General features: G+C 42.0%; 1 protein-coding gene across 3 annotated transcripts in view; it reads right to left on the bottom strand.

Annotated features, from left to right (window-relative positions):
* LOC110494505 (chemokine-like protein TAFA-1) overlaps positions 1-26,955 on the bottom strand; it is a 248,743-nt gene that overhangs the window by 18,594 nt on the left and 203,194 nt on the right. For all 3 annotated transcript variants that reach the window (XM_090205990.1, XM_090205991.1, XM_021569633.3), the window contains exon 3: positions 14,445-14,585. In XM_090205990.1, coding sequence (XP_090062116.1) covers positions 14,445-14,585 — 141 coding nt within the window. The remainder of the gene's footprint in view (positions 1-14,444; positions 14,586-26,955) is intronic.

Below are 26,955 nucleotides of genomic sequence, written 5' to 3'. Positions count from 1 at the left end.
AGGCACTGAGTTTATAGGTAGGCCTTCAAATACATCCACAGGTATACCTCCAATTGACTCAAATGATGTCAATTAGCCTATCAGAAGCTTCACAAGCCATGACATAATTTTCTAGAATTTGCCAAGCTGTTTATAGGCACAGTCAACTTAGTGTATGTAAACTTCTGACCCACTGGAATTGTGATACAGTGAGTTATAAGTGAAACAATCTGCCTGTAAACAATTGTTAGAATATTATTAGTATATTTGGATAGAAAACACTCTGCAGTTTCTAAAACTGTTTGAATGATGTCTGTGAGTATAACAGAACTCATATGGCAGGTGAAAACCTGAGAAAATCCAATCCGGTGGATTGGGAAATCTGAGTGGGAAATCTGAGGTTTGTGGTGGGAAATCTGTGGGAAATCTGAGGTTTGTAGTTTTTCAAGTAATTGCTTTTTGAATATACAGTGTCTATGGGGTGATATTGCACTTCTTAAGGCTTCCACTAGATGTCACCAGTCTTTAGAACCTTGTTTCAGGCTTCTATTGTGAAGGGGGAGAGAATAAGAGCTGTTCGACTAAGGGGTCTGGCAGAAGGCCATGAGCTAAGTCAGGCGCACGGCCGTGAGAGCGAGCTGCATTTCGTTTTCATTTCTAAAGACAAAGGAATTGTCCGGTTGAAACGTTATTGAAGATTTATGATAAAAACATCCTAAAGATTTATTCTATACATCGTTTGACATGTTTTTACGGACTGTAATAGAACGTTTTTGACTTTTCATCTGGACTTTCGTCTGGACTTGCCCGCCCCTTGTGAATTTCGATTGGTGAACTAAATGCGCTAACATAAAGGAGGTATTTGGACATAAAGATTAACTTTATCGAACTTAACAAACATTTATTGTGGAACTGGGATTCCTGGGAGTGCATTCTGATGAAGATCATCAAAGGTAAGTGAATATATAATTGACAGCTCTGGAAAGAAAACACTTTGACGTTTCCAAAACTGCAAAGATATTGTCTGTGAGTGCCACAGAACTGATGCTACAGGCGAAAGCGCTGTGTTCCAATGTCTCCTTATATGGCTGTGAATGGAACAGGAATGAGCTTACACTTTCTGTCGTTTCCCCAAGGTGTCTGCAGCATTGTGACGTATTTGTAGGCATATCATTGGAAGATTGACCATTTTACACTACATCTACCAGGTGCTCTCTTGGTGTCCTCCGTCGCAATTATTGCGTAATCTCCAGCTGCGTGTATTTTTCCGTTTGCTTCCAACTAGAAACCCAACTGCCACGAATGATTTATCATCGAATAGATATGTGAAAAACACCTTGAGGATTGATTCTAAACAACGTTTGCCATGTTTCTGTCGATATTATGGAGTTAATTTGGAAAAAAGTTTGGCGTTGTAATGACTGAATTTTCGGGGGTTTTTCTTAGCCAAACGTGATGAACAAAACGGAGCGATTTCTCCTACACAAATAATCTTTTTGGAAAAAATGAACATTTGCTAACTGAGAGTCTCCTCATTGAAAACATCCGAAGTTCTTCAAAGGTAAATTATTTTATTTGAATGCTTTTCTTGTTTTTGTGAAAATGTTGCCTGCTGAATGCTAGGCTTAATGCTATGCTAGCTATCAATACTCTTACACAAATGCTTGTGTAGCTATGGTTGAAAAGCATATTTTGAAAATCTGAGATGACAGTGTTGTTAACAAAAGGCTAAGCTTGTGAGTGAATATATTTATTTCATTTCATTTGCGATTTTCATGAATAGTTAATGTTGCGTTATGGTAATCAGCTTGAGGCTATGATTACGCTCCCGGATACGGGATTGCTCGACGCAAGAAGTTAAGGAGAAGTATATCTTCAATTCTATGCATATCACTTGTATCTTTATCAAAGTTTATGATGAGTATTTCTGTAAATTGATGTGGCTCTCTGCAAATTTGCTGGATGTTTTCGAGGCACAACATTTCTGAACATAACGCGCCAATGTAAACTGAGATTTTGGATATAAATATAAACTTTATCGAACAAAACATACATGTATTGTGTAACATGAAGTCCTATGAGTGCCATCTGATGAAGATCATCAAAGGTTAGTGATTCATTTTATCTCTATTTCTCCTCTCTTTGTCTGGAAAATGGCTGTATGTTTTTCTGTGACTTGGCGCTGACCTAGCACAATTTAATGTGTAATTTCGCTGTAAAGCCTTTTTGAAATCGGACACGATGGGTAGATTAACAAGAAGTTAAGCTTTAATTTGGTGTATTGCACTTGTGAATGTATGAAAGTTAAATATTTCTAAAAATTATTTTAGAATTTTGCGCTCTGCATTTCAGTGGATATTGGCTGGGGGTTCCGCTAGCCCTAAGAAGTTTTTTAACAAGAAATGTGTGGAGTGGTTGAGAAACGAGTTTTAATGACTCCAACCTAAGTGTATGTAAACTTCTGACTTCAACTGTGCATGTTGTTTTCTAGTTCTCAGAAGAATGTTTCAGATGGACTACATATTTATTCATTGAATGGTTCTCTCATTGATCAGGTTCTCGCCTTCAAATATCTCGGCATTTGGATTGACAAAACATATGGTTGAGCTAGTTAAAAATTTCCCATTTATTAAAAATAGATCTTGCCACTCCCTAAATAGCCAGAAATCAGATTGTACAGTCAACTTTCCTGCCAGTTCTTGATTATGGTGAGACCAGATTGCAGCAGCCACTACTCTTAATCTTTTGGATGCCGTCTACTATAGCGCCATTCGTTTTATCTCTGGTGACAGTTGTAATACTCACCACGGCATCCTGTATCAAAAGGTTAGCTGGTCATCATTAAAGTCCCATAGATCAATTAATTTCCCCCTTTTTGATTAAAAAGCCCTACTACCATTACCTAACGTCATTGCTAACGTATAAAAGAATGAGCTACCAAACCCGCTCGCAGGATTGGTTTACTGTTCAGGTCTCTCTGGTCTCGACCAATTCCTCCTTTAGTTTCAGTGAATCACATTGTTGGAATAACTAGGGCAGTTTAGGACTCTGGTGTTGAATTAATTCATTGAGGAGTGCAGTTGTTTCAATTGATTGTAGTGGTTTATTTGTTGAAATTGTGGTGTTGAGGTTGTGCCTTGTGGTTATTTTTATTTTCTTGTTTTAATTTTAATGTAAATTGTTCTTCCTATTGTGAGAATACCATTGGGAACAAGACCCTGGTCTCAATTGGGCTACCCTGAATAAATACAAGTTCAGAAAATAATCAAATTAATTATTTTAGCCAGGACTAAGCAGGACAAACACCATCGTAAAAAATTAAAACGCCTGGTGCTCCAGCTGACATGTCTGATCATTTTAAACAATTGATACTCTGCCACCTCCTGTGCTGCAATGAACATGTTTTCCATTAAGCTACTTTTTTTGCTCTGACCAGAAACACCTGGAAACTTGTTTTTCATTATACGAGCAGCGAGAAGGATTGATATGGAACACTTTGAATGCAGAATCCTCTCTAAATTGAAAATGGTAAAGTAATACCTGCAAAGTAAGAATCAATCCTTTGGAATGGAAAAGAGAGAGAGACAGACGGAGAAAGGAGAGAGAGAGAGATGGCGAGAGAGCTGAGATTAAAACGCTGCCGCACCAGAGGGGTTGAAAGATGAGCTGTAGTTTGCATGACAGCAAAATGGTATTTACTATACTCCACGCCACACTGACTTATCCTTTCACTGTGTGCTGCAAAATATGCACTGTCTACGTGTGCGTTAGTCATTTCTATAGGGCCAGCCAATTGTATATGCCTGTCAAACATCTCTCAGGGACACTAACCCCCTGACCACATTATAAGCAGCATATGGCTTTCTGTGCAAGGGTATTAAATAGTCCAAAGTATCATGTCTACAGCAGCAATAATACAGACAAGATGTACACTACTTGACCAAAAGTATGTGGACATCTGCTTGTCAAACATCTCATTCCAAAATCATGGGCATTAATATGGAGGTTGGTCCCCCCTTGTTGCCATAACAGTCTCCACTCTTTTGGGAAGGTTTTCTGCTAGTTTTTGGAACATTGCTGCGGGGACTTGCTTCCATTCAGCCACATGCACTGATGTTGGGCAATTAGGCCAGGTTTTTTGTCGGCATTCCAATTCATCCCAAAGGTATTCGATGGGGTTGAGGTCAGGACTCTGTGGCCAGTCAAGTTCTTCCACACCGATCTCGACAAACCTTTTCTGCATGGACCTTGATTTATGCACGGGGGCATTGTCATGCTGAAACAGCAAAGGGCAGAGTGTGATTCATCACTCTAGAGAATGCGTTTCCACTGCTCCAGAGTCCAAAGGCGGCGAGCTTTACACACATGAAGCTCCCGACGAATAGTTATTGTACTGACATTGCTTCCAAAGGCAGATTGGATCTTGGTAGTGAGTGTTGCAACGAAGGCAGACCATTTATACTCACTTGGTGCCATTCTGTGAGCATGTGTGGCCTACCACTTCACGGCTGAGCCGTTGTTGCTCCTAGACATTTCCACTTCACAATAACAGCGCTTACAGTTGACCTGGGTAGATTTAGCAGGGCAGACTTCCTCATCTCAATCATAAGACCATCATCGTAAAAAGCCAAACTGACCCCCCAACTTAAATAGCAGGCCTTAACTTGGTAGCCCTTTCTGTGCGATCCAGTACATGTAGGGGGTCAGAGATCCGCAGGGACTAAAGAAGAGACTCAGGGTTAATGTAGAGCTCCAGATCTTCTGAATCCAGGCCAGGATATCTCTTTCTCAGTGACCTTGGCTGCTGGGAAAGTGCCATTCTATGGGCTAGGATCCATTCCTCACTCCCCAGTGGCCCATTCCACCCCTACTGTACTTCCCCTTCCCCCTCTCCCACCACCAACACAAAAGTCACAACCACAACTCCTCCTGTTTCCTCCTCTCCCGAACAGTATGAAGGGGATGCGGATTACCAGAGCAGGACTGGTCATCACAAACATGGTCTGTCTGTCTGTCTGTCCATCTGTCTGTCACACTATTGGCAGAACCATGATTGATAAAGTACTGTATGACAGATTTCTCATATGTTAATTCCACCTTTACCTGTAGAGGTTAACCTCATGGAGATAACAAATATTTTTCTAGTGAGTTATGGTACAGACGAAGCAGCACGGCCAACAGTATTACATGTCATTACAAACACTAATCTTTCCCTTGTCACTCAACAATCATCCTGTCACGAGGTTTGACGTTAACGTTAATGGACAAACACATGAAAGTGGGGTCTGGAATCGATTGAACATATGACATGACAGACCTTGTGCTGATTATGGTCCTCTGTAGCTCAGTTGGTATAGCATAGTGCTTGCACCACCAAGGTTGTGGGTTCAATTCCTGGGGCCAACCATATGTGAAATGTATGCATGCGTGACTCTTAGTCACTTTGGATAGAAGTGTCGGCTAAATGGCTTATATTATTTGTCCGTCAAATACACAGTGGGGTAGTTACAGTATATGATAGATACATTGACCCAGACATGTCTGCCAGGTAACACAATGTTTGAACACCTTGACAGATGAGAGTCTGTCAAGGTGTTCAAAGAGACATGCCCTCATTATACAGACACATGTCTGACAGTTCAATGAATAGCAAATGGCTTTTAACATCAGAACAAGCCTTAGAATGGTTGACTGGACTTAAATTAATCAAGGCAAAATGGATGGTTTTCCAATAGCTTCGGTGGCCCTCAGTGTCTTTCTCCTACGCCACTCAAATCGATCGCCTTGGGTCGGGATCAAGAGTGGAAAGCAATTAGGGTTTATATTTTCATGCTTTTCTGCAGGTGTTAATTTACAGTTTGGGGGCATGGATCAATGGCCCACACTGGATAACAGTGAACTGTCCCTACCTCCCTCTGCTTCTCTCTATTACCCCTCTGTCCCTCCCTGCCCCTCTGTCTGGCACCATGTCCCTCCAGCCTCTTATAGCCAGCAACACTCTCCCACTCTCCAATCAGTCTACCTCAGTCAGAGTCTGTCTCTGACCCATCAATCACATATGTCCATATTAATCAGTCATGAGTCCTCTCTCACCTGACCAGTAACAAAAACAACAAACTGGGCAAACTAAGCTAAGAACACGGGGACTAAACACCTCCCTGGATCCAGGACTTCTGGATCCAGGTCTGCAATTGGATCCAGGACTTCATGAAGGGTCGCCCCCAGGTGGTAAGGGTAGGCAACAACACATCAGCCACGCTGATCCGCAACACTGGGGCCCCTCAGGGGTGCGTGCTTAGTCCCCTCCTGTACTCCTTGTTCACCCACTCCAACACCATCATTAAGTTTCCTGACGACGCAACAGTGGTAGCCTAATCACCGACAGCGATGAGACAGCCTAGGAGGTCATAGACCTTGCAGTGTGGTACAAGGACAACAACCTCTCCCTCAATGTGAGGAAGACAAAGGTAGCGAATCGTGGACTACAGGAAAAGGAGGGCCGAATAGGCCCCCATTAACATTGACGGGGCTTTAGTGGAGCTGGTTGTGAGTTTCAAGTTCCTCGGTGTCCACATCACCAACAAGACAGTTGTGAAGAGGGCACGACAACGCCTTTTCCCCCTCAGGAGACTGAAAAGATTTGCGTCTCCAAATCCTCAAAATGTTTTACAGCTGCACCATCGAGAGCATCCTGACCGGTTGCATCACCGCCTGGTATAGCAACTGCTCAGCATCCGGTCGTAAGGCGCTACAGAGGGTAGTCCGTTACGGCCCAGCACATCACTGCGTCCAAGCTTCCTGTCTCGTTATTGTTATTAAATTTTGTAACTTTTTGTTCGATTTTTTACTTTATTTAGTAAATATTTTCTTAAGTCTATTTCTTGAACTACATTGTTGGTTAAGGGCTTGTAAGTAAGCATTTCACAGTAAGGTCTACAACTGTTGTATTCGGCGCAAGTGACAAATAAAATTTGATTTGATTTGATGAGCTGATTGATCTAATGAAGAGGCTCGGTCAGTCCTTACACAGGGAGATGAGCCTGGCTGTAATCCCAGGGAGACTGGCCAGTGTGTAATGGCAGTAATAAGGCTGGAGAAGGTCAATAGAGCTGGGATAATAACGCCAGTGTGTAATTATGGAGGGGCCGAGACAGAGACCTCAGATCTGAGGTCGGATTCACAGGCCATTATTCTATATTAATCGTTGCTCTTCACAGTACCAGATTGGCTCTTGATTAGCTAGCTATTCAGACAGTATCGTTTGGTATCTCAATCATTACATTTCCAACATGTTACAATCGTAATGACCACCTTTGGACCACAGCCTGTATTTGTGGAACGCAACAAGTGTGTGTACTGTGTCTTGGAGTGTTTCTAAGAGTTATTCATCTTGAAGTGTGCTCAAGTGGTTGTTGGAAAACTGTATTTCTTCTGATGAAAGAGTCTTTGAATTGTCCATTACTTGTCAATTCTAGCAATGGCTCTTGGAAAAAAAAGAATGTTGAGAATGGATAGAACTTCAAAGTGTTCAGAAGTGAATTAGTCATTGTGGAAGTGTGAGGGGCGCAGAACACATAAAGAATAGCTCTGACTGTCTGAATGACTCCTGCCCCTAGTGAGGAACACGTCAGTTGAAAGGTCAAGTGTCTAATGATGTCTTCTATGGTGGAAGATGCAACAAAGTTAGAGGAAGTTAGCTATTGTATCGGGTTCTGGTTCTATAATCTCAAATTTAACAAAAAAAACATCCTCTGACTCAAATGCAGCCTTTAGTGTTTGTTTCGATTTGAACTCTGCTCATGTCGGGCGGTCATGCAGCGAGAAAGGAGGCATTTTTTTGGGATGCTACAGCACTGTGCTCCTGACCTTACCCTGGGGCTGTATCAGCACCAGGTTCAGGCCTTGCAGGTTTGCCCCTTCACAGGTGGGTATATCCAGTGCTTCAGAAAGTATTCACACATCTTGACTTTTTCCACATTTAGTTGTGTTACAAAGTGGGATTTTATTGTAATTTTTTTGTCAATGGTCTACAAAAAATACTATAATGTCAAAGTGGAAGAATTATATCTATATTTTATTCATGATTTTATATACAGTGCATTCGAAGGTATTCAGACCCGTTGACGTTTTCCACATTTCTTTACATTACAGCCTTATTCTAAAATGGATTCAATTGTTTTTCCCCTCATCAATCTACACACAATACCCCATAATGACAAAACAAAAACATTTTTTTCCCCTCTATCCTTGCTAGTCTCCCAATCCCTGCCACTGAAAAACATATCCACAGCATGATGCTGCCACCACCATTGTTCAGTTTAGGGATGGTGCCAGGTTTCCTCCAAATGTGACGCTTGGCATTCAGGCCAAAGAATTCAATCTTGGTTTAAAAAACAGAGAATCTTGTTTCTTTAGGTGCCTTTTGGCAAACTCCAAGTGGGCTGTCATGTGCCTTTTACTGAGGAGTGGCTCTATGATAAAGGCCTGATTGATGGAGTGCTGCAGTGATGGTTGTCCTTCTGGAAGGTTCTCCCATCTCCACAGAGGAACTCTGAAGCTCTGTCAGAGTGGCGATTGGGTTCTTGGTCACCTCCCTGACCAAAGCCCTTCTCCACCAATTGCTCAGTTTGGCCGGGCGGCCAGCTCTAGGAAGAGTCTTGGTGGTTCCAAACTTGGGGATCTTCAATGCTGCAGAAATATTTTGGTACCCTTCCCGAGTTCTGTGCCTCGACACAATCCTGTCTAGGAGCTCTACGAACAATTCTTTCGACCTCATGGCTTGGACTTTGCTCAGACATGCACTGTCAACTGTGGGACCTTATATAGACAGTTGTGTGCCTTTCCAAATCATGTCCAATCAATTGAATTTACCACAGGTGAACTCCAATCAAGTTGTAGAAACATCTCAAGGGTGATCAATGGAAACAAGATACACCTGAGCTCAATTTCGAGTCTCATAGCAAAGGGTCTGAATATTTATGTAAATAAGGTATTTCTGTTTTTATTTTTAATACATTTGCAAACATTTCTGAAAACCTGCTTTCGTTTTGTCATAATGGAATATTGTGTGTAGATTGATGAATGAGAAAAAAAAACAATAATCAATTTTAGCTGTAACGTAAAAAATGTGGAAAAAGTAAAGGGATCTGAATATTCTTGGAATTGCCATAGATATATATATATATATATATATATGACAGTGCATGTCTGAGCAAAAACCATGAGGTCGAAAGATTTGTCCGTAGAGCTCCGAAACAGAATTGTGTTGAGGCACAGAACTCCTGATTAGATAAGTATTCAACCCCCTGAGTCAATGTTATAATAACCTTTGGCAGTGATTAGTATTTTGTGGTAAGTCTATAAACACCTGGATTTGCCCATGATTCTTTTTAAACTCTTCAAGCTCTGTCAAGTTGGTTGTTGATCATTGTTAGACAGCCATTTTCAAGACAATTTAAGTCAAAACTGTAACAAAGCCACTCAAACTATTCTGTACAGGCTTCCTTCTTTTCACTCTGTCATTTAGGTTAGTATTGTGGAGTAACTACAAAAATCACTACTTGACTGATGGACCTTACAGATAATTGTATGTGTGGGGTATAGAGATGGGCTAGTCATTCAAAAATCATGTTAACCACTGTTATTGCACACAGAGTGAGTCCATGCAACTTGTGATGTGACTTGTTAAGCACATTTTTACTCCTGAACATATTTTGGGTTACCTTAACAAAGGAGTTGAATACTTATTGACTCAAGTAATTTCAGCATTTAATGTTTAATTAATTTGTAAAAGATTCAAAATGCTAAATTCCAGTTGGACATTATGGGGTATTGTGTGTCGATCAGTGAAATACAATTTCCATTTTGTCCATTTTAAATTCCGGCTGTAAAACAACAAATTGGGAAAAGTCAAGGGGTGAGAATACTTTCTCAAAGCCAGAAGTGAGTGAACCATACTGGGACGGACAGAGGTCTTCCAAGAAGTGGATTTGATGTTCATTTTGTGTGGCTTTCTTTAGATGTCATAGGATTTAGACTTTGCACTGTCAACTTTGAGGCAAGGTAATCATGGAAAGCCAGGCCTGCTTTAATTCATCCACACAGACACACAGCCAGCATAAGTGTTATAGAAAAAGACCAGATGTTTTAAATGCAATGTGACTGATTTATTCCTGCACTTCAGGGTGATACTACTGCATTGTATTTTGAAATATGTAGCATGTCACATCTCCAGATATAATTAGGAGTTTTCTTTTTGAAACATTGATATTACTAATCATGGCAATGGCCTTGCGTACAGTATGTATGGAAAGACAATGTCTTTTGAAGGGTCTCATCAAACTACGCTGTTTATTCCGAGTGCTTTGATATCCTGTCGCTGGCTTCATTCAGATGGTTCCTTTGATCAGCAGAGTGTGTGGATGATCAGGTATCTCTTTCTACCCTTGAAGAAGCTCGCGTTCATGTGTGCTTTCCCCCCCGTACGTTTCTCAAATGTACCATGTCAACCTGTCATGCTCAGCAATACCCGCCCGCAGCCAAACAGGAGAGTTCATTCCCCATCAGTGGCTAGCACCACTTTTAATATGCTCAAGAGGGAAAATAAATGTGTGTGCGATGCATGTGTGTATGAGAGAACGTGTGTGTGTTTTGCTTATGTTAAGAGATCATCACTGATAGACACACACCTACTATGTATATTCTATGTGGCAGAGGGGGTGCAAACAGCCCTTGTCTGTGTGTGTGTCTGTGTGTGTGTGTGTGTGTGTGTGTCTGTGTGTCTGTGTGTCTGTGTGTGTGTGTGTGTGTGTGTGTCTGTGTGTGTGTGTGTGTGTGTGTGTGTGTGTGCACCTGCTGTCACGCTGGTATAAATGATTCGGGTGAGACAGGAATTCGTAATAGCGGTTTTTATTGACCTAAATTAGGGCCTGCCATGTAAAGGCATGGGGACGAAGCCCAAACAAACACGTAACAAAACACAGGGTAGAAACCCAAAACAAAAGAGCGAGGAGTACCTTGAATAAATAACACAAGCACACAATGATTAACCCACTTAACGAGACCCGTAAATCATCTGCGCAATCCACAATGACACGAAAGCCAAAACACACAGGGCAACGACACCGGCCTCGAGGACAATCACAGGAACGCAGTGCGGGTCGATCAAGACCAGATGCAGCTGCCAAAGTTGCATCGTCGTTGGACGAACTAGTAGCAGTGGCGACGGACCGGTTGTGGCGGTGTCGGACGGGCCAGTTGTAGCTGCTGAAGAGGCGTTGTCGGACAGACCCGTTGTGGCGGTGTCGGACGGGCCAGTTGTAGCTGCTGAAGAGGCGTTGTCGGACAGACCCGTTGTGGTGATGTCGGACGACCCAGTTGCAGTTCCCGAAGTTGTGGCGGGGGCCTGGACGGACCAGTCACAGCGTCTTCGGATGGGCCATTCCCTCTTTCTCCCTTAATGGTATACAAAACACAGGGTAGAAACCCTAACAAAAGAGCGAGGAGTACCCCAAATAAATAACACGCGCACAGCGTTTAACCCTGTTAAAATTACGGGACGAGACCCGCAATCATCTGCGCAATCCACAATGGCACGAAAGCCAAAATACACAGCACAGGTACTCACACGCACCAACAGAAATTGTAACAATAATGGACAGCCCAATGGAAACCAAAGGGCACACTTATACAACTACTAATCATTGGGAATAGGGGACAGGTGTGGGCAATTAAAGTTCCAGAGGGATCCATGACACGTGTGTGCAGAAAGTGTGTGTACAGTACTTGTGCACTTGCATATCTCAGAGCAGGATAAAGGCAGCGGTGCAGTGACAGCATCTAATCTGAGCGTATTTGATTGGCCTAGCATGGGCTGTGAGAAATAAGCAGCAGCGTTTGACTTGTTAAAAGGGATGTTCCTAACTAAGAGTCTTGTTGGCCCTGACATAACTGGGACGTAGTTCTCTTTGTCAATGCTAATAATCAATTCACATGCTGGGAAAAAGCTGACAGCACTCCCCCACTGACTGTGTTTGGCGCCAGCCTCCAACACAAGCACCACATTCCCATGCATTAATACATAACCCAATCAGTTACCAATCCCAGAGGAAGCATCACACACAGATACTGATCAATAATATCTACAAAGGAGTAAACATTACATATAAAACAATGTCATTGGATCTGTTTTATCTTCATGCAGTCCCTTTTCTCTGTTAAGGGGTTTAATGGTTTGATTGTTTGATGCTAATGACAGTTAATACACCCAGGATTCTGTCTGAAAGACTTTATCTGATGAAAGAAGGGTACGTCTTGCCACTTATACAGTACAGGACTTGGTGCATGTGAAGGGAAACTTAGTGTGTGTGTGTGTGTCTGTGTCTGTGTTCAAGTGTGTATTTGTGAGTGGTTGTGTCCAATGTATGTGTATGGAATAGTCACAGCGGGTATCCCCTTGAGGGCGAAATGAGCCAGCCTGGGTGGTAGCATCATTTCTCATCACAGATTAAGCATTAATAACGGGAGACCTGGGGATGAGTTCAATATTTTTAGCCAGGCTAGTGCACCCCTTCACACCACTGAGGGGACAGTCACAGAACACTCACTACACAGGTCTATAAACCCTCACCCTCACAGAGTTGAACAGGGGCCCACAGAACCACACAAACAACAGACAACTGTCTTGCTTTCTCACTCTCTCTCTCTTTCTCTCTCTCTCTCTCACTCTCTCTCTCTCTCTCTCTCTCTCTCTCTCTCTCTGTGTGTGTCTCTCTCTCTCTGTCTCTTTCTCTTTGTGTCTTTCTCTCTCTGTCTGTGTCTCTCTCTCTTTATTTCTATCTCTCTCTCTCTCTCTCTCTCTCTCTCTCTCTCTCTCTCTCTCTCTCTCTTTCCCTCCCTCTCTTTCTGTGGTGCTCACTGCTGGAACATTGCTGCTCAGTGACTTGTCATTTCCATTTCATCCCCACTCTCTTTATAATAGGTTGCTAATCAATACAGTAACAGGTACAGGGATTCTTCCCTCACTGCAGGACCCAGGAGCACAGAGGCATGAAGTGTGAACATCTCCCAGCCCTCCCTCCCTCCCTCCCTCCCTCCCTCCCTCCCTCCCTCCCTCCCTCCCTCCCTCCCTCCCTCCCTCCCTCCCTCCCTCCCTCCCTCCCTCCCTCCCTCCCTCCCTCCCTCCCTCCCTCTGTTCATTATCCCTTTCCCACCACCTCACCCCCCTCATCCTCTCCATCCTCTCCATCCTCACCTATCTATTTATTCTCCCTTCCCCACCAACTCACTCCCCATCCACTCCACCCTCTCCCATCTGGATCTTATCAACTGATCACATCAAGGCAGTGTAAATATATAAATCAGTTTTTGTTATGTGAATGCCATGTTTAGTTAACATACACAAACAATTGTCCAGAGGTCCATGGTTAAAACATGTTGTCATGGTAGAGTGGAGGAGACATTGTTTGGTTGGCTGTCTAGTCTGTGTGGGGACAAAACTGTCTGCTGGAAGAACTACAGTGCTGTTTTCAAGGTTAGAACTCTTTAAATGTTTCTTTCAGAGAGTTTTCCCCTTTGTGAAATGCACTGAGCATGCTTTCTTAAGTAGGGTGAGTCAACCAAGTTCGGAGTCCTTAGCCTTAAAGGTTTATGCAGTTGGTTTGAGGATGAGATCGCTAAGTTTTGTGTCTCAATACTCATATCTAATTCATATTCCAGAACTGATCAAGATGGAGCAAGCCAAGGGATTGAAGAGGGCACACGTGCGCCCGTCATTGCAATGTCTTTCATAATGAAGACGTCTCGGTGTCGTTCCTTTGTGAGGCCAGCCTAGATTACTTTCATCTTTGAGGAGTTTGAGGTGAAACAATAAAGAAGGCATCAGGATACATGAGTTCTGAAGTTGTGAAGGAGCTAGGCTCTCTGAGCTGTTCTATCCCACTGTGCTTGTGACTGCCTGTGCTCTCCATTCCCCTGGAACTGTGTTGATTATTTTCCTCAGTTAGGCGTTTCAGGTGTGTCAGCCCAGGGATTCATTTATGAACCTAAGCTGCCTTGGGCCATGCAATGTGAAAAATGGGCCATTCCCAGGTGCTCAACAGTGCACCTGAGGTATTGATTGTCTCCCTTTGCAGCACTTACCCAGGTTCAACTTAGTCTCCAACTAAGAGTGCTTAATTATCTTAAATGACTTCACTAAGACAGAAGAGAGTCATGCAGGAATGAGCCGCATTAGGAGAAAAAGAGATTAAACACCTCAGCATGTGGCTGTCTCTCTCAAACGTAATGTTAGAATTACAATGTTATAAACTACTGTAAGAAAGTACCTCTACACTACATTTCTTTTTACAATAAAACATCTGACTACTAAGCCAATGATGGATACAACACATATGACATACAGTATGTAGTCAAACTAAACTTATGTGTTGATGAAAGTAAATAACATACTATGAACATGTCCTTACCGTCCACACAAGAGGGTTTGTTGCGTGTCGTCCCGGCCACTTTCCCCGGTAGACAGGAGCACTTGACGGTCTGGGAGCGCTCCTCGATACGGTTCTTATTACAGCACCGGTGGGCTGCGATCACCTCACACGTCCCTCCTTCTGAGGACACACACAGAGGGACAGACTGGTTAGCCTACCACAGGGGAGCTGAGGAGTTTGATTGGGTCACGTATTCTCCCTCTCTGGCCGCTAGGTCACCACACTGCTGATTATTACGCACACTTGTCACCATTGTCACGCGCACCAGCGCTTATTGTCACTCACCTGGACTCCATCACCTCCTTGATTACCTGCCCTATTTATGTCCCTGCCTTTGGTTCCCTCCCCAGGCGTTATGGTTTCTGTATCTGTTTCATGTCGGTGCGCTGTTCGTGTTTCTTGTTTTGTTCATGTTGGTTTATTTATTAAATGTATTCACTCCCTGAACTTGCTTCCCAACTCTCAGCGTACATGGTTACAGATTGGATAATTACCGTGGAGCATACAGTATACTAGAACGTCAAGAGTAGGATTCATGTTGGATTATAAATTGGTATATGCGGAGGGTAGAAAATGGTATGCTAGAAATAAAATAAATCCCTGCTGTGAATAACATTTTTGAACACATTATCTACAGCGGCCTATAAAAAAACACATTGTGCTAAATAAGACCACTGTGCTTCTTTTAATTTGCTTCTACTGTATGGTTATAAATATTATCTTAAAAAATGATGAGGTTAAAAACATTTATGTTGTTTTTAACATCCTGAACTTTAATCATTAGTTCATATCATCATATACTGCATGCACATGTTAAAAATCCTGCTGAAAATAAAATAAATTCACATCATTATAAACGTAAGTCACACAACATGCAATTACTATGTTATCCTTTTCACCACAGCATGCGTTGCAAATTGCCCCTAGAGGCATTTAGATGATTCTAATTTGACTCTCAGAGTTCCTCACTCCATACAAATCCCTCCCTGATGATGAGGAAATGATGCTCTGCTCTCACATTAACGTGGCTGTCTTTGCATCCCTGAGATCCTGCATATGATATTTATATGTTCCAGTAGGTGAGAAATGCTCCTGGGGTTCTGGAGTGAAGGCCTGGAGATACAGAGCAATTACGCTCCTCTCATTATGACTACATCAGTTCTTAACCAGGCCGACTGGGTTAAACCAGCCTCCATTCACTCCACTCACAATGGCTCTCCTGCAGAGGTGATATCATTCACAACAACTGCAGCACAATGGACCTTGTTCTGACAAAAGACAGTGTCAGACAAATTCAGAGAGAGAAGAGGAGAAACTCGCCAATGCCACTGGTGGGTCCAAGTAACAAGAGGGATCGCCCTGGGGAGTGAGGGGCTGATGGGGCCTAGGGACGTCCCTCCTTGTCTAAAGAGAGAGAGAGGACGGCAGAGGGATAGGGGGATGGAGACAGAGGGAGAGGGCAGGGGCCTGACAGAGCCCGCAACTGGGTCGGTGAGTAATGACGGAGACACTGAGAGTGCCCCTTTCACACAATTATAAGGTGGCTGGCTAATGCAGCCAGAGGAGATGCAGGAGAGGGGCCCTAAATCACTGTGTGGCCCTCTCCTCATGCCCCAGGAAAAACTCTTTATCTTCCTGCGACAGCCATCGCTACAGACACCACCGTCCAACAGTTAAACTGGAGCTCATCCGAGGACACAGAGGGGAGGAGAGAGGGATAATTGGAGAAAGAGTAGTGGCATACAGGAGCCAAAGAACACTTCCTCTTTTGTAGCAGTGTGTTTTTCTTTATGGTGGCTTTGCATTTTAAACATGGTGGTAAATTGTTATATTTTTTTATTGAAGGCAGGCCCTGTAAATGTCTGAAGTGGCTGGGTCCTGAAAAAAAGATCTGAGCTGAGCTCTCACCGGGATGGACAGGTTTGGTAACACTTTCCTGCTCACATGTTCATCAAGGGCTGCCATGCCCAGACCACAGGCAGTGGGGACTGGGATTAAAATGAGAAAATTTGCAGTCATGTTGGCCGCCGCTGTCCTGCAGTATTAATGTCACTCTCCACAAGCTTAGGTGTTGATATATCGGGCCATGAGGCAGAACACAAACCATAGAAGTGAGGAAGTAATCCCTTGAGTGCGCTATATTTAAACCGCAAAACCCACAATATGCTGGACTAGTTGAATATTTTACTGGTAGTTTCCTGCCTGGAGACATGCTTTCAAGTCTGTGGTAGAGGCAGAACTCACAAAATGTCCACTTTCAAGTCATGTCTACCAAGAGAATATTTATCTAACCCCATGGCCTGTTATCGGTTGGTCTAAAACCACAATGATTCCATCAGACTCCTTAATGCTGAAAAAGCATTTCCATGAGGAATCAGCTGTTTTGTCCATAGGAAATATAAAGCCCTCTGATGACTATGTATGAACAGCATTTCTAAGGATATTCAAAGACTATGGGGTCTTCCAACCTCTTTATCTGACCCCCATATGGGATGCTTGATCAAAACATAGCACTTGTATGTTTGTGTGGTTGTGTGTATGAGTTTGTCTGCGTGCATGCTTGCGTGTGTGTGTATGTGTGTGTTATTTAGTTCCAGACCCTGGGGTCAGGTAAGCAGCTCTTTGTCCAGCCATCAGCCAGGTGGACATTAGAGCAGTTACTCAGTACCATCTGTGCAGACAGAGAATGAGAGCCATACAATGGGACTGCTCTGACACCACAGGGCCAGAGGAGAGAGATACTAAGAGGACAAATGGCCACTTGGATAGTACATTATGCTGTCCACATAAACCTAAGCTAATTTGGACCATGTCAGCACGGGGCAAATATTTGTCTATTACCCTGTTTGTGTGTACATGCATGCCTGTGTGTGCGTGCACCTGGCCTATGTGTGTGTGTGTATTTGTCTCTCTGTGTATGTGAATGTAAGCAAGGTGAAATGTACATATACATTGAGTGTAGAAAACATGAAGAACACCTACTCTTTACATGACATAGACTGACCAAGTGAATCCAGGTGAAAGCTATGATCCTTTATTGATGTCACTTGTTAAAGATGCACTATGCAGAAATTGCTACGACATTTCTTGGTTGATAAAATTCAAATAGTTAACCTAATTTTAGTTTATGTGACAAAACAAGCAAGGATAGTGTAGAGAATCATTGTTCTATCTAAACCGCTGTGAAATACATTTTCCATAATGAAATATGTTGTATTTTCAGCTGTTTGAAGCTGGTGTACAAAAACGAAAGCAAAAGATGAAAAAACGGGAAGCATAAAAATATTGCACATACAGTAGAACAGATATATTGATAGACTATTCATAGACTTGCTTTCAATGAGAATGACAGATCTATAACACACTTTTCTATGTGAATTTGGTCGGGTCGCCCAAAAAGTTACATATTTCAGCTTTAAATCCACTTCAATCATGTAGATGAAGGGGAGGTGACAGGATAAAGAAGTATGTTTAAGTCTTGAGACATGGATTGTGTATGTATGCCATTCAGAGGGTGAATGGGCATGGCAAAATATTTAAGTGAACGAGGATGGTACTAGGTGCCAGGCACACCGGTTTGTGTCAAGAACTGCAACACTGCTGGGTTTTTCACGCTCAACAATTTCCCGTGTGTATCAAGAATGTTCCATAACCCAAAGGACATCCAGACAACATGACACAATTTTGGGAATTATTGGTGTCAACATGGGCCAGCATCCCTGTGGAACGCTTTTGATACCTTGTACAGTCCATGCCCCGATGAATTGAGTCTGTTCTGAGAGCAAAAGGGGGTGCAACTCAATATTAAGAGGTGTTCTTAATGTTTTGTACACTCAGTGTACATGTGAGTGTGTGTTTGATGGATGGACCGTTTACAGGCTGTCACAGCAGCTAAAAGGGTTAATCCAAACAGGTCAAATGGAGTAGGTGGTTCTGCTCTCTACCCTTTGGGTGGATGAGGTGAAGGGCATCAACGAGAGCATCGACTGGTCATTTTTCTCCTCGGAGCCCACGGTGACTTCAGTCATTAGACAACGCGATTAAGTGATTATGTTTAAGGAAATCGATGCTTCATTGTTTTCATCTTAGCCCAACGGCCAATTAAAACCCAACTAATGAGAGAGCGCTTCAATATGAAGAGATAGAAGAGATGAGAAATTGAAGCTTACAGGTCAGCCATTATTCACAATAATGAATTAACCGCTCAGCATTAAAAAGCACAGAGAAACAAGTTTGAAAGCTATAGTACGGTAGGATTGGAAAGTCTTTGCGCTCATGTACTGTATATTGAGCACTCCCACACATACATCCAGTATGGCTCTCCAATGACAACATCAGGCAAAGGGAACATTTGCAATAGAGCAAAGGAGCCTTGTGTTATAGACAGGGAGGTTTCCGGCTACTCACTCCCCTCTCGCTAAATCTGGCCAGTTCAGACAACGAGACAATAGCAGTGTTTGTGTCTATGTCAGTGCAGAGATAACTGCCTCTAATCTATGCAGAGTTTGCCTCTCTCTCTCTCTCTCTCACTCTCACTCCAAGAGTGGCCATTAAGCCGGTATGTATTGCTGAAACAACAAACTCCACAAATTGAGAAGTTCAGTCTAAATCACCACAACATCTTAATCACAATGCACTCAAGAGAAGATGTGTTCTTTCCATTTTCTTTCATGTTTGAGGGGGTCTTTTGTTTTGGCTTCCTTCGTTCTACCTCTTCTCTGTGTGGGGTTTTAATCACTAACTGACAGCACAAAGTTTAGTTTAAATGGGCAGAAAGACTCAATCTCAGGAATGTGGTTATAATGATTTTATCTTTCAATAAGTAGGTAAGGGGAAAACACCCCAAACAAAGAACTAAACATAATTTGTGGCTTTCATTTATGGAACTAAGTGGGGGCTGTGTTCATTTGCAGCTTGTTTGAAGGCGGTGATGGAAATCAAATTGAGTTTTTCATCCCCTCACCCTTAGAGCTTATCGACTATGAACCTTAAAACAATATTTTCTTAATCTGTTTTCTGTTAAAAACATATCTACTAAAGTACCACCAGTGTTCCATTATCTACAGCATTGAAGTGAATTGTTTTCAGTCACACTGGAATATGGTGGAGTAAGGCCATGCATTATGGAACAGACCCTTCTTTTCAGACAATGTATTCACGCTTGAATGGCACACATACCTTAGGTGCAGTACATTCATTGTGAAGTGCTTTGATTGCTAACAAATAAGTCTGACATCAAAACAGCCCTATTCTGTTTGGCCGAGTCTGTCTTTAGCATCAGTTAGCTGGGTCTTTACCGGGTGGACTGGCAATCAGCAAGCATCAGAAATTAAGACAGAAAATGGGAGATATTAATGACTCGTTTGAGGAGGCAGAGGCATCAAAGTGGATGAGGCCCAGCTGTCCCTGTGCATGTATCTTTAATGGTGCTCCTCGTCATTATCAGCCAGGCAGAGGGATTTAGCTCATTACTTAAACATCAAGGAGGAACTCCAAGAACACTCCCCTGATTACTTAAGATAATGTTTAAATGCGCTACAAAGCAACATCATATGGACTCCAAATGAGATGAAATCTAGCCTCGCCAGAAAAACTGTTTTCGTGTCGTTCACTCTGACTTAAATTAATGCTCTCCATATTTCATCTGCTCAAATGCACCCTCTGAGTCAGAACTGTGTGAATTTACACAGCCCCATGACTAGCACTGGAGGCTTTGGAGTCTTTCAGACGAAAGACCCCACGTCCATCCATGCAATGCAAGTTTAAACAGGCAGCAGGGCTTCTGCGTGTGGATTGATGGAATCCCCTCATGGGGTTGATATGAGCCGGCTGCTGTATTTTGATGGTAGCCTTTGGTGCCCCCGCCTCGGCCCCAGTAGCTTGTGGGTTCACACACACCATGACTAGGTCATCTCCCAGGGAAGTGTGCTGCCTAGGTTGTCGAGGTTCATACCACCTCGCTGCCACTAACACTCTCTGACTCACACCTCCCGGTGAAGAAAAGGAATGTGTGAAGGAACAAAAGGAGTGTGTGTGTGTGTGTGTGTGTGTGTGTGTGTGTGTGTGTGTGTGTGTGTGTGTGTGTGTGTGTGTGTGTGTGTGTGTGTGTGTGTGTGTGTGTGTGTGTGTGTGTGTGTGTGTGTGTGTGTGTGTGTGTGTGTGTGTGCGTGTGTGCGTGGTTGTGTGTAAGTGCACGTGTTTGGGAGAGAGGGCATATTTCTGTAAAAGCATAAGGAATAGGCTACATCTTGGCTCGACACCCAGGTTCACACTCAAAATAATCCAAAGCAACAGCAGAGCGCCCCGAGCCCTGTGAGTGAATCATCCGCTAGGACTTGATCCCTAGCCAGACAGAGACGGCCCTGCTACAGCACTGTGTTCACAGGGCTGACGCCAGCCAACATGGTTAGATAACAAAGGCAACCCTGAGGAGGTGGGCACTGAGACACGTTCAAGCCAATTGTCGCTAAATATATCTAAATTCTCTGGATGGCACACAGCAAAATCAATGGTGTACATTTAACTTAAATGTACACTATTTTCAGTGAACATACGTGTCCCACTGAACTGGTGTTAAAATAACACTTTTAAAAGTGTTAAAGATTTAACACTAGTTTTTCCCATTCAACTCTTAAAGTGTTCAAATTAACTTGATTGTGGCATTTGCATAGCTCTACTGTAGAGTGATACGCAACATCTACTGTGCAATATATAACACTTGATTTAGAGTAAGCTGGCCACACTTTACTTCGTGCTGACGCTGTTACATTTTCTCAGTGTAAGAAATGAACACCTGTAGTGTTACACTAAATCATTTTGAGCTGTTGTTTTTTACACTATGTTGTAAAGCCTATTTTGCACATTTCATAGAGTGCTTTTTCTTTTCAAGTAAATTATAGAGTTACCACCCATGACTGTATTTGTTAGTGACAGAGACATGATTATTTCATGTGTTCCTTTTAGAGGCCTGTGGCTTTCATCAAATGATTACCTAGGTGAGTGATATCATTAAAATTAAACTCTGTGACAATACAATTGATACAATGCCTTCAGAAAGTATTCACACCCCCTGACTTATTCCACATTTTGTTGTGTTACAGCCTGAATTCAAAATTGATAAAAAAAAATGTGTTTCACACCCATCTACACACAATACCCCATAATAACAAAGTGAAAACATGCTTTAAAAATTGTCTGCCAATTGAGTGAAAATGAAATACAGAAATATCTCATTTACATAAGCGTTCACACCCCTGAGTCAATACATGTTAGAATCACCTTTGACAGTGATTATAGCTGTGAGTCTTTCTGGGTATGTCTCTAAGAGCTTCGCACACCCGGATTGTACAATATTTGCACATTATTCTTTTTTACATTCTTCAAACTCGGTCAAGTTGGATCATTGCTAGACAGCCATTTTCAAGTCTTGCCATAGATATTCAAGACGATTAAAGTAAAAACTTTAACTAGGCCAGTTAGGAACATTCCACATTGTCTTGGTAAGAAACTCCACTGTATATTTGGCATTGTGATTTAGGTTATTTTCCTGCAGAAAGATGAATTTGTCTCCCAGTGTCTGTTGGAAAGCAGACTGAACCAGGTTTAACTCTAGGAGTTTGCCTGTGCTTAGCTCTATTCCGTTTCTTTTTATCCTAAAAAACTCCCTAGTCCTTGTTGATGACAATCATACCCATAACATGATGCAGTCACCACCATGCTCGAAAATAGGAGTGGTACTCAGTGATGTTTTGTGTTGGATTTTCCCCAAACATAACACTTTGTATTCAAGACATAAAGTACATTTATTTGCCAATTTTGTTGATGTTTTACTTTATTGCCTTATTGTGAACAGGATGCATGTTTTGGAATATTTTGGAGTAACTACAATGTTGTTGATCCGTCCTCAGTTTTCTCCTATCACAGCCATTCAACTTTGGAAATGTTTTAAAGTCACCATTGGCCTCATGGTAAAATCTCTGAGCGTTTTCCTTCCTCTCTGACAAGTGAGTTAGGAAGGACATCTGTGTCTTTGTAGTGACTGGGTGTATTGATACACCAGTGAAATTCATATCTTCACCATGCTCAAAGGGATATTCAATATCTGATTTTTTACCCATCCACCAATAGGTGCCCTTCTTTGCGAGGCATTGGAAAGCCTCCCTGGTCTTTGTGGTTGAGTCTGTGTTTGAAATTCACTGCTCGACTTAGGGACCTTACAGATAATTGTATGCGTGGGGTACAGAGATGAGGTAGTCATTCAAAAAACATGTTACGCACTATTATTCCACAAAGAGTATGTCCATGCAACTTATTATGTGACTTGTTAAGCACATTTTTACTCCTGAACTTGTTTAGGCTTGCCATAACAAAGGGTTTGAATACTTATTGACTCAAGACATTTCAGCTTTTCATTATTTATTCATTTTTGAAAACATAATTTCACTTTGACATTATGGGGTATTGTGTGTGGGTCAGTGACACAAACTCTCAATGTAATATTTTTTATTTATTCAGGCTGTAACACAACAAAGTATGGGAAAAGTCAAGGGGTGTAAATACTTTCTGAATTAAGAATGACTGTCAGAGTTAGGAAAGTTGATAAAAAAGACTACCCTAAATCATTTAAACTGGAACAACCATTTCATTAACAGGTGCAATACAACTGATTGGATTAGTTTAGAAAAATGTATGTTATTCATCTTTGTGTTGCATAAGATTCATTAATCAATCAATGTACATGCAAAACCACAAATATTAAAAACATTATAGCATGATAATGATGGGTGTGGTTTTGATGGGATTCTTTTACTCTCCAAAGTGTAAAACAATAACTCTGGTTATATATTATCACCAACACTGGGGGGTTATTTTATACCACTGAGTGTTAATTTCACTCTTACAGAGTGAAAAATCAACACGGGCTAATTTGCTGTGCAGCCAACTTGGTTGTTTTCAAGATCTCAGAGGAAGCCCAGAAAATGTATGTATTGTGTACAGTTTCGACTAAGTTCATATAATGTTAAATCATCTATGCTGAATTTAGATTGAAACTGTTGAGTTTGACCATCGGCATACATTTGCTGGTCACATGTAGGTAGGTGAGTTTACCCCTGGTCATTTATCAGTGAACCATATCCGGCCCAGATAAACAAGTGGACACTGTGGAGCACAGCAAAGTACATCCAGGTAGCAGTGCCTGCAGCTAACATGCTGATGCTGACTGTGAGCTGAGAGCGGGGAACTCCACCGTGCTCCTGATCAGAGCTCAGACAGACAGACAGGTAGAGAGAAACCACTGACCTAGTCACATGAATCAATTGTGTTTTTTCCTCAACTAGTACAGCTTATCTACTAAGCTATCTAAACACCCACTGAATTGTAAGCATCATCGCAGAGACACACTCTGACTCACATCTATCATCCTGGTGACCAGTTGCTGGAAAGAGAATGCGTATGTGTGTATCTTCAACTGAAACAATGCCTTTAAATAATTGGTACCCTCTTCCTGGTGCATTCCATGCCCCACAGCGGTTAGTATGTGATAAGTTATAAAAACAAAATACTAAAACACAGTACTACTGGTAAACTAACAGTTATGATATCTCTAACTAGTCATTCTATTGAAGTGAATGGGAGGTGGGAGGTGTGTCTGAATGGCCTCAGCCCAGGTCGGTTCTTAATCACGTGTATGGAGTACCACACCAGGGCCATATTACTCAGATGCCCACATCTTTATGGTTATTAAAGTTAACAACTGCTGCGTGCCTCATTTACCCACACTCTATCAATACCAGTTCAGCACCATGAAATTACCCCAGTCCAGAGGGAGCACTGTGACAAACCTGATTAAGAAATGGTCTGTAATGCTTGGGTGTAAAATGCTCCATGTCCAGGAGTGAGTTGGCTGCAAAACGTTATTCTCAAGATCCAATGGGTGGAGGATAGGTGCTAGGGGTTGTTGATGTCCATAATAGCTTCTATGTCAATTCTAACTTTTATGTGTAATAGAAAATGAATAGCAAGTGTCTGAAAACACACTTCGCGGCAACTACAGTTGAAGTCAGAAGTTTACATACACCTTAACCAAATACATTTAAACTCAGTTTTTAACAATTCCTGATATTTAATCCTAGTAAACATTCCCTGTCTTAGGTCAGTTAGGATCACCACTTTATTTTAAGAATGTGAAATGTCAGAATAATAGTAGAGAGAATGATTTACTTCAGCTTTTATTTCTTTCATCACATTCCCAGTGGGTCAGAAGTTTACATACACTCAATTAGTATTTGGTAGCATTGCCTTTAAATTGCTTTACTTGGCTCATTGTGGGAATCTTTCCACAAGCTTCCCACAATAAGTTGGGTGAATTTTGGCCCATTCCTCCTGACAGAGCTGGTGGAACTGAGTCAGGTTTGAAGGCTTCCTTGCTCACACAAGCTTTTTCAGTTCTACCCACACATTTTCTATAGGATTGAGGTCAGGGCTTTGTGGTGGCCACTCCATCACACCTTGACATTGTTGTCCTTAAGCCATTTTGCCACAACTTTGGAAGTATGCTTGGGGTCATTGTCCATTTGGAAGACCCTTGTGACCAAGATTTAATCCTGACTGATGTCTTGAGATGTTGCTTCAATGTATAATGTATCCACATAATTGTCCTGCCTCATGATGCCATCTAAGGTAGGCCTTCAAATACATCCACAGGTACACCTCCTTATTGACTCAAATGATGTCAATTAGCCTATCAGAAGCTTCTAAAGCCATGACATTATTTTCTGGAATTTTCCATGCTGTTTCAAAGCACAGTCACCTTAGTGTAAACTTCTGACCCACTGGAATTGTGATACAGTGAATTATAAGTGAAATAATCTGTCTGTATACAATTGTTGGAAAAATGACTTGTGTCATGCACAAAGTGCCAAAACTATAGTTTGTTAAACAAGAAATGTATGGAGTGGTTGAAAAATTAGTTTGAATGACTCCAACCTAAGTGTATGTAAACTTCTGACTTCAACTGTATATGACTATGCCTGGACTATAAAAGTTATCAGAACCTTCTCTAAAAAAAGAATAAGAGAAAGTAAGAGATTGCTGTAAATATATGCAGGGTGTAAGCTAGTTGTAACCTAGTTCTGTGTTTTTCAGGTACAAGGACACACACACTGTCACGGCTGGCTAGGTGTGTAGCGGGGAATCAGGCGCAGAGAGCAGAGAGGTCCAGGGGAAAAGTGCACTTTAATATGGCACCCAAATGAAATGCCCAACACGCAGGGCGCAAACACTGACCAACCCAAAACAACGGGTAACAAGGTCCAGAGCACTAACAACACCAACGATACAACATGAAAATCAAAATAATCCCGCACAACAAAAAAGGGGCGGGTTCCATATGCTAAATAGGGAAGAAAATCAAGCACACACAAAATTGGAACAGGTGTAAGAAATGAGACAAAACTAACCGAAAAGAAAAAGGGATCGGTGGCGGCTAGTAGGCGATGACTGCCGAGCACCCGAACAGGCGGGGGAGCCAACTTCGGTGGGAGTCGTGACACACATGTTACTCTGTTGGATATCATGTCAAATAAGTGGCAGGCATTTTCTTATGTTGGGCTCACAGACTTAAAAGTATATTTCTAAAATAAAAGAGGAAGTGAGGGCCCTTGTTCTTTCTCTTAGATATCCTCAGTGTACCATTTCCTCCACAGTATTGGCCCACATCTGACCTCGGTGAATGTCCATAATGATGCAGGTCACTGAGTATTTTAAATGAGGACAGAATGGTGACTGAATCGTCCATTCAAAATCATGAAACTACCTTTCTGAAAGCAATGATAGAACAGTCTTTGTGAAATGGTATTCCTTTGAAGAAAACAATTGGTTCTGGTGAGCCAGGAGAAATGGGCTGATCAGAGGACGAGGCATTAGGGTTGCAACGGAAGGGTATATTACTGGAAACTTTCGAAGTTTGCCCTTTTGGGTACTTCATATTTGTACAGGCATCTGTAATTATCTCTGGGCCTCTGTGTGGTCTTATCACATGTAAAATATATGAAATAATTATAACATTATCCTAAATATAGACCATCAACTTAGTGAATAACATTTGTGTTTAATATGAGGGTTTGAGCATGAAATATCCTATCTATAGTTCTTACACACTTTTATTTATTTAACAATGTCAGTATGTATTTGTTGTCAATGTTTTGGCATCAGTCTGGTGGCAGATGTGTAAAGAAGTCAATAGTTGAAAGAGTTTCAGAGTCAATTGAAAGTAATACCATTGTTGATTAGATGCTTTTTGAATAAATGTTCTGTTGAACCATACGGCCTGTCTACAGTACTAGAAACCCATGGACAATATGGATATGTATACTTTATAGGAATCCTTATAGTTAGTCAAGTATTAATTACCAAAGTTACGATAGATTGCCATAGATTTGATGTTAATTATCAAAATGACTGAAGATTCCGGTAACTTTGGTTAACTGCT

The sequence above is a fragment of the Oncorhynchus mykiss genome, chromosome 17 (genome assembly GCF_057628025.1).
Source record: "Oncorhynchus mykiss isolate SJ-2025 chromosome 17, ASM5762802v1, whole genome shotgun sequence".
Classification (NCBI taxonomy): domain Eukaryota; kingdom Metazoa; phylum Chordata; class Actinopteri; order Salmoniformes; family Salmonidae; genus Oncorhynchus; species Oncorhynchus mykiss.
Note: the sequence above shows the minus strand (reverse complement) of the source record. Positions and strands in the feature narration are given on the sequence as shown.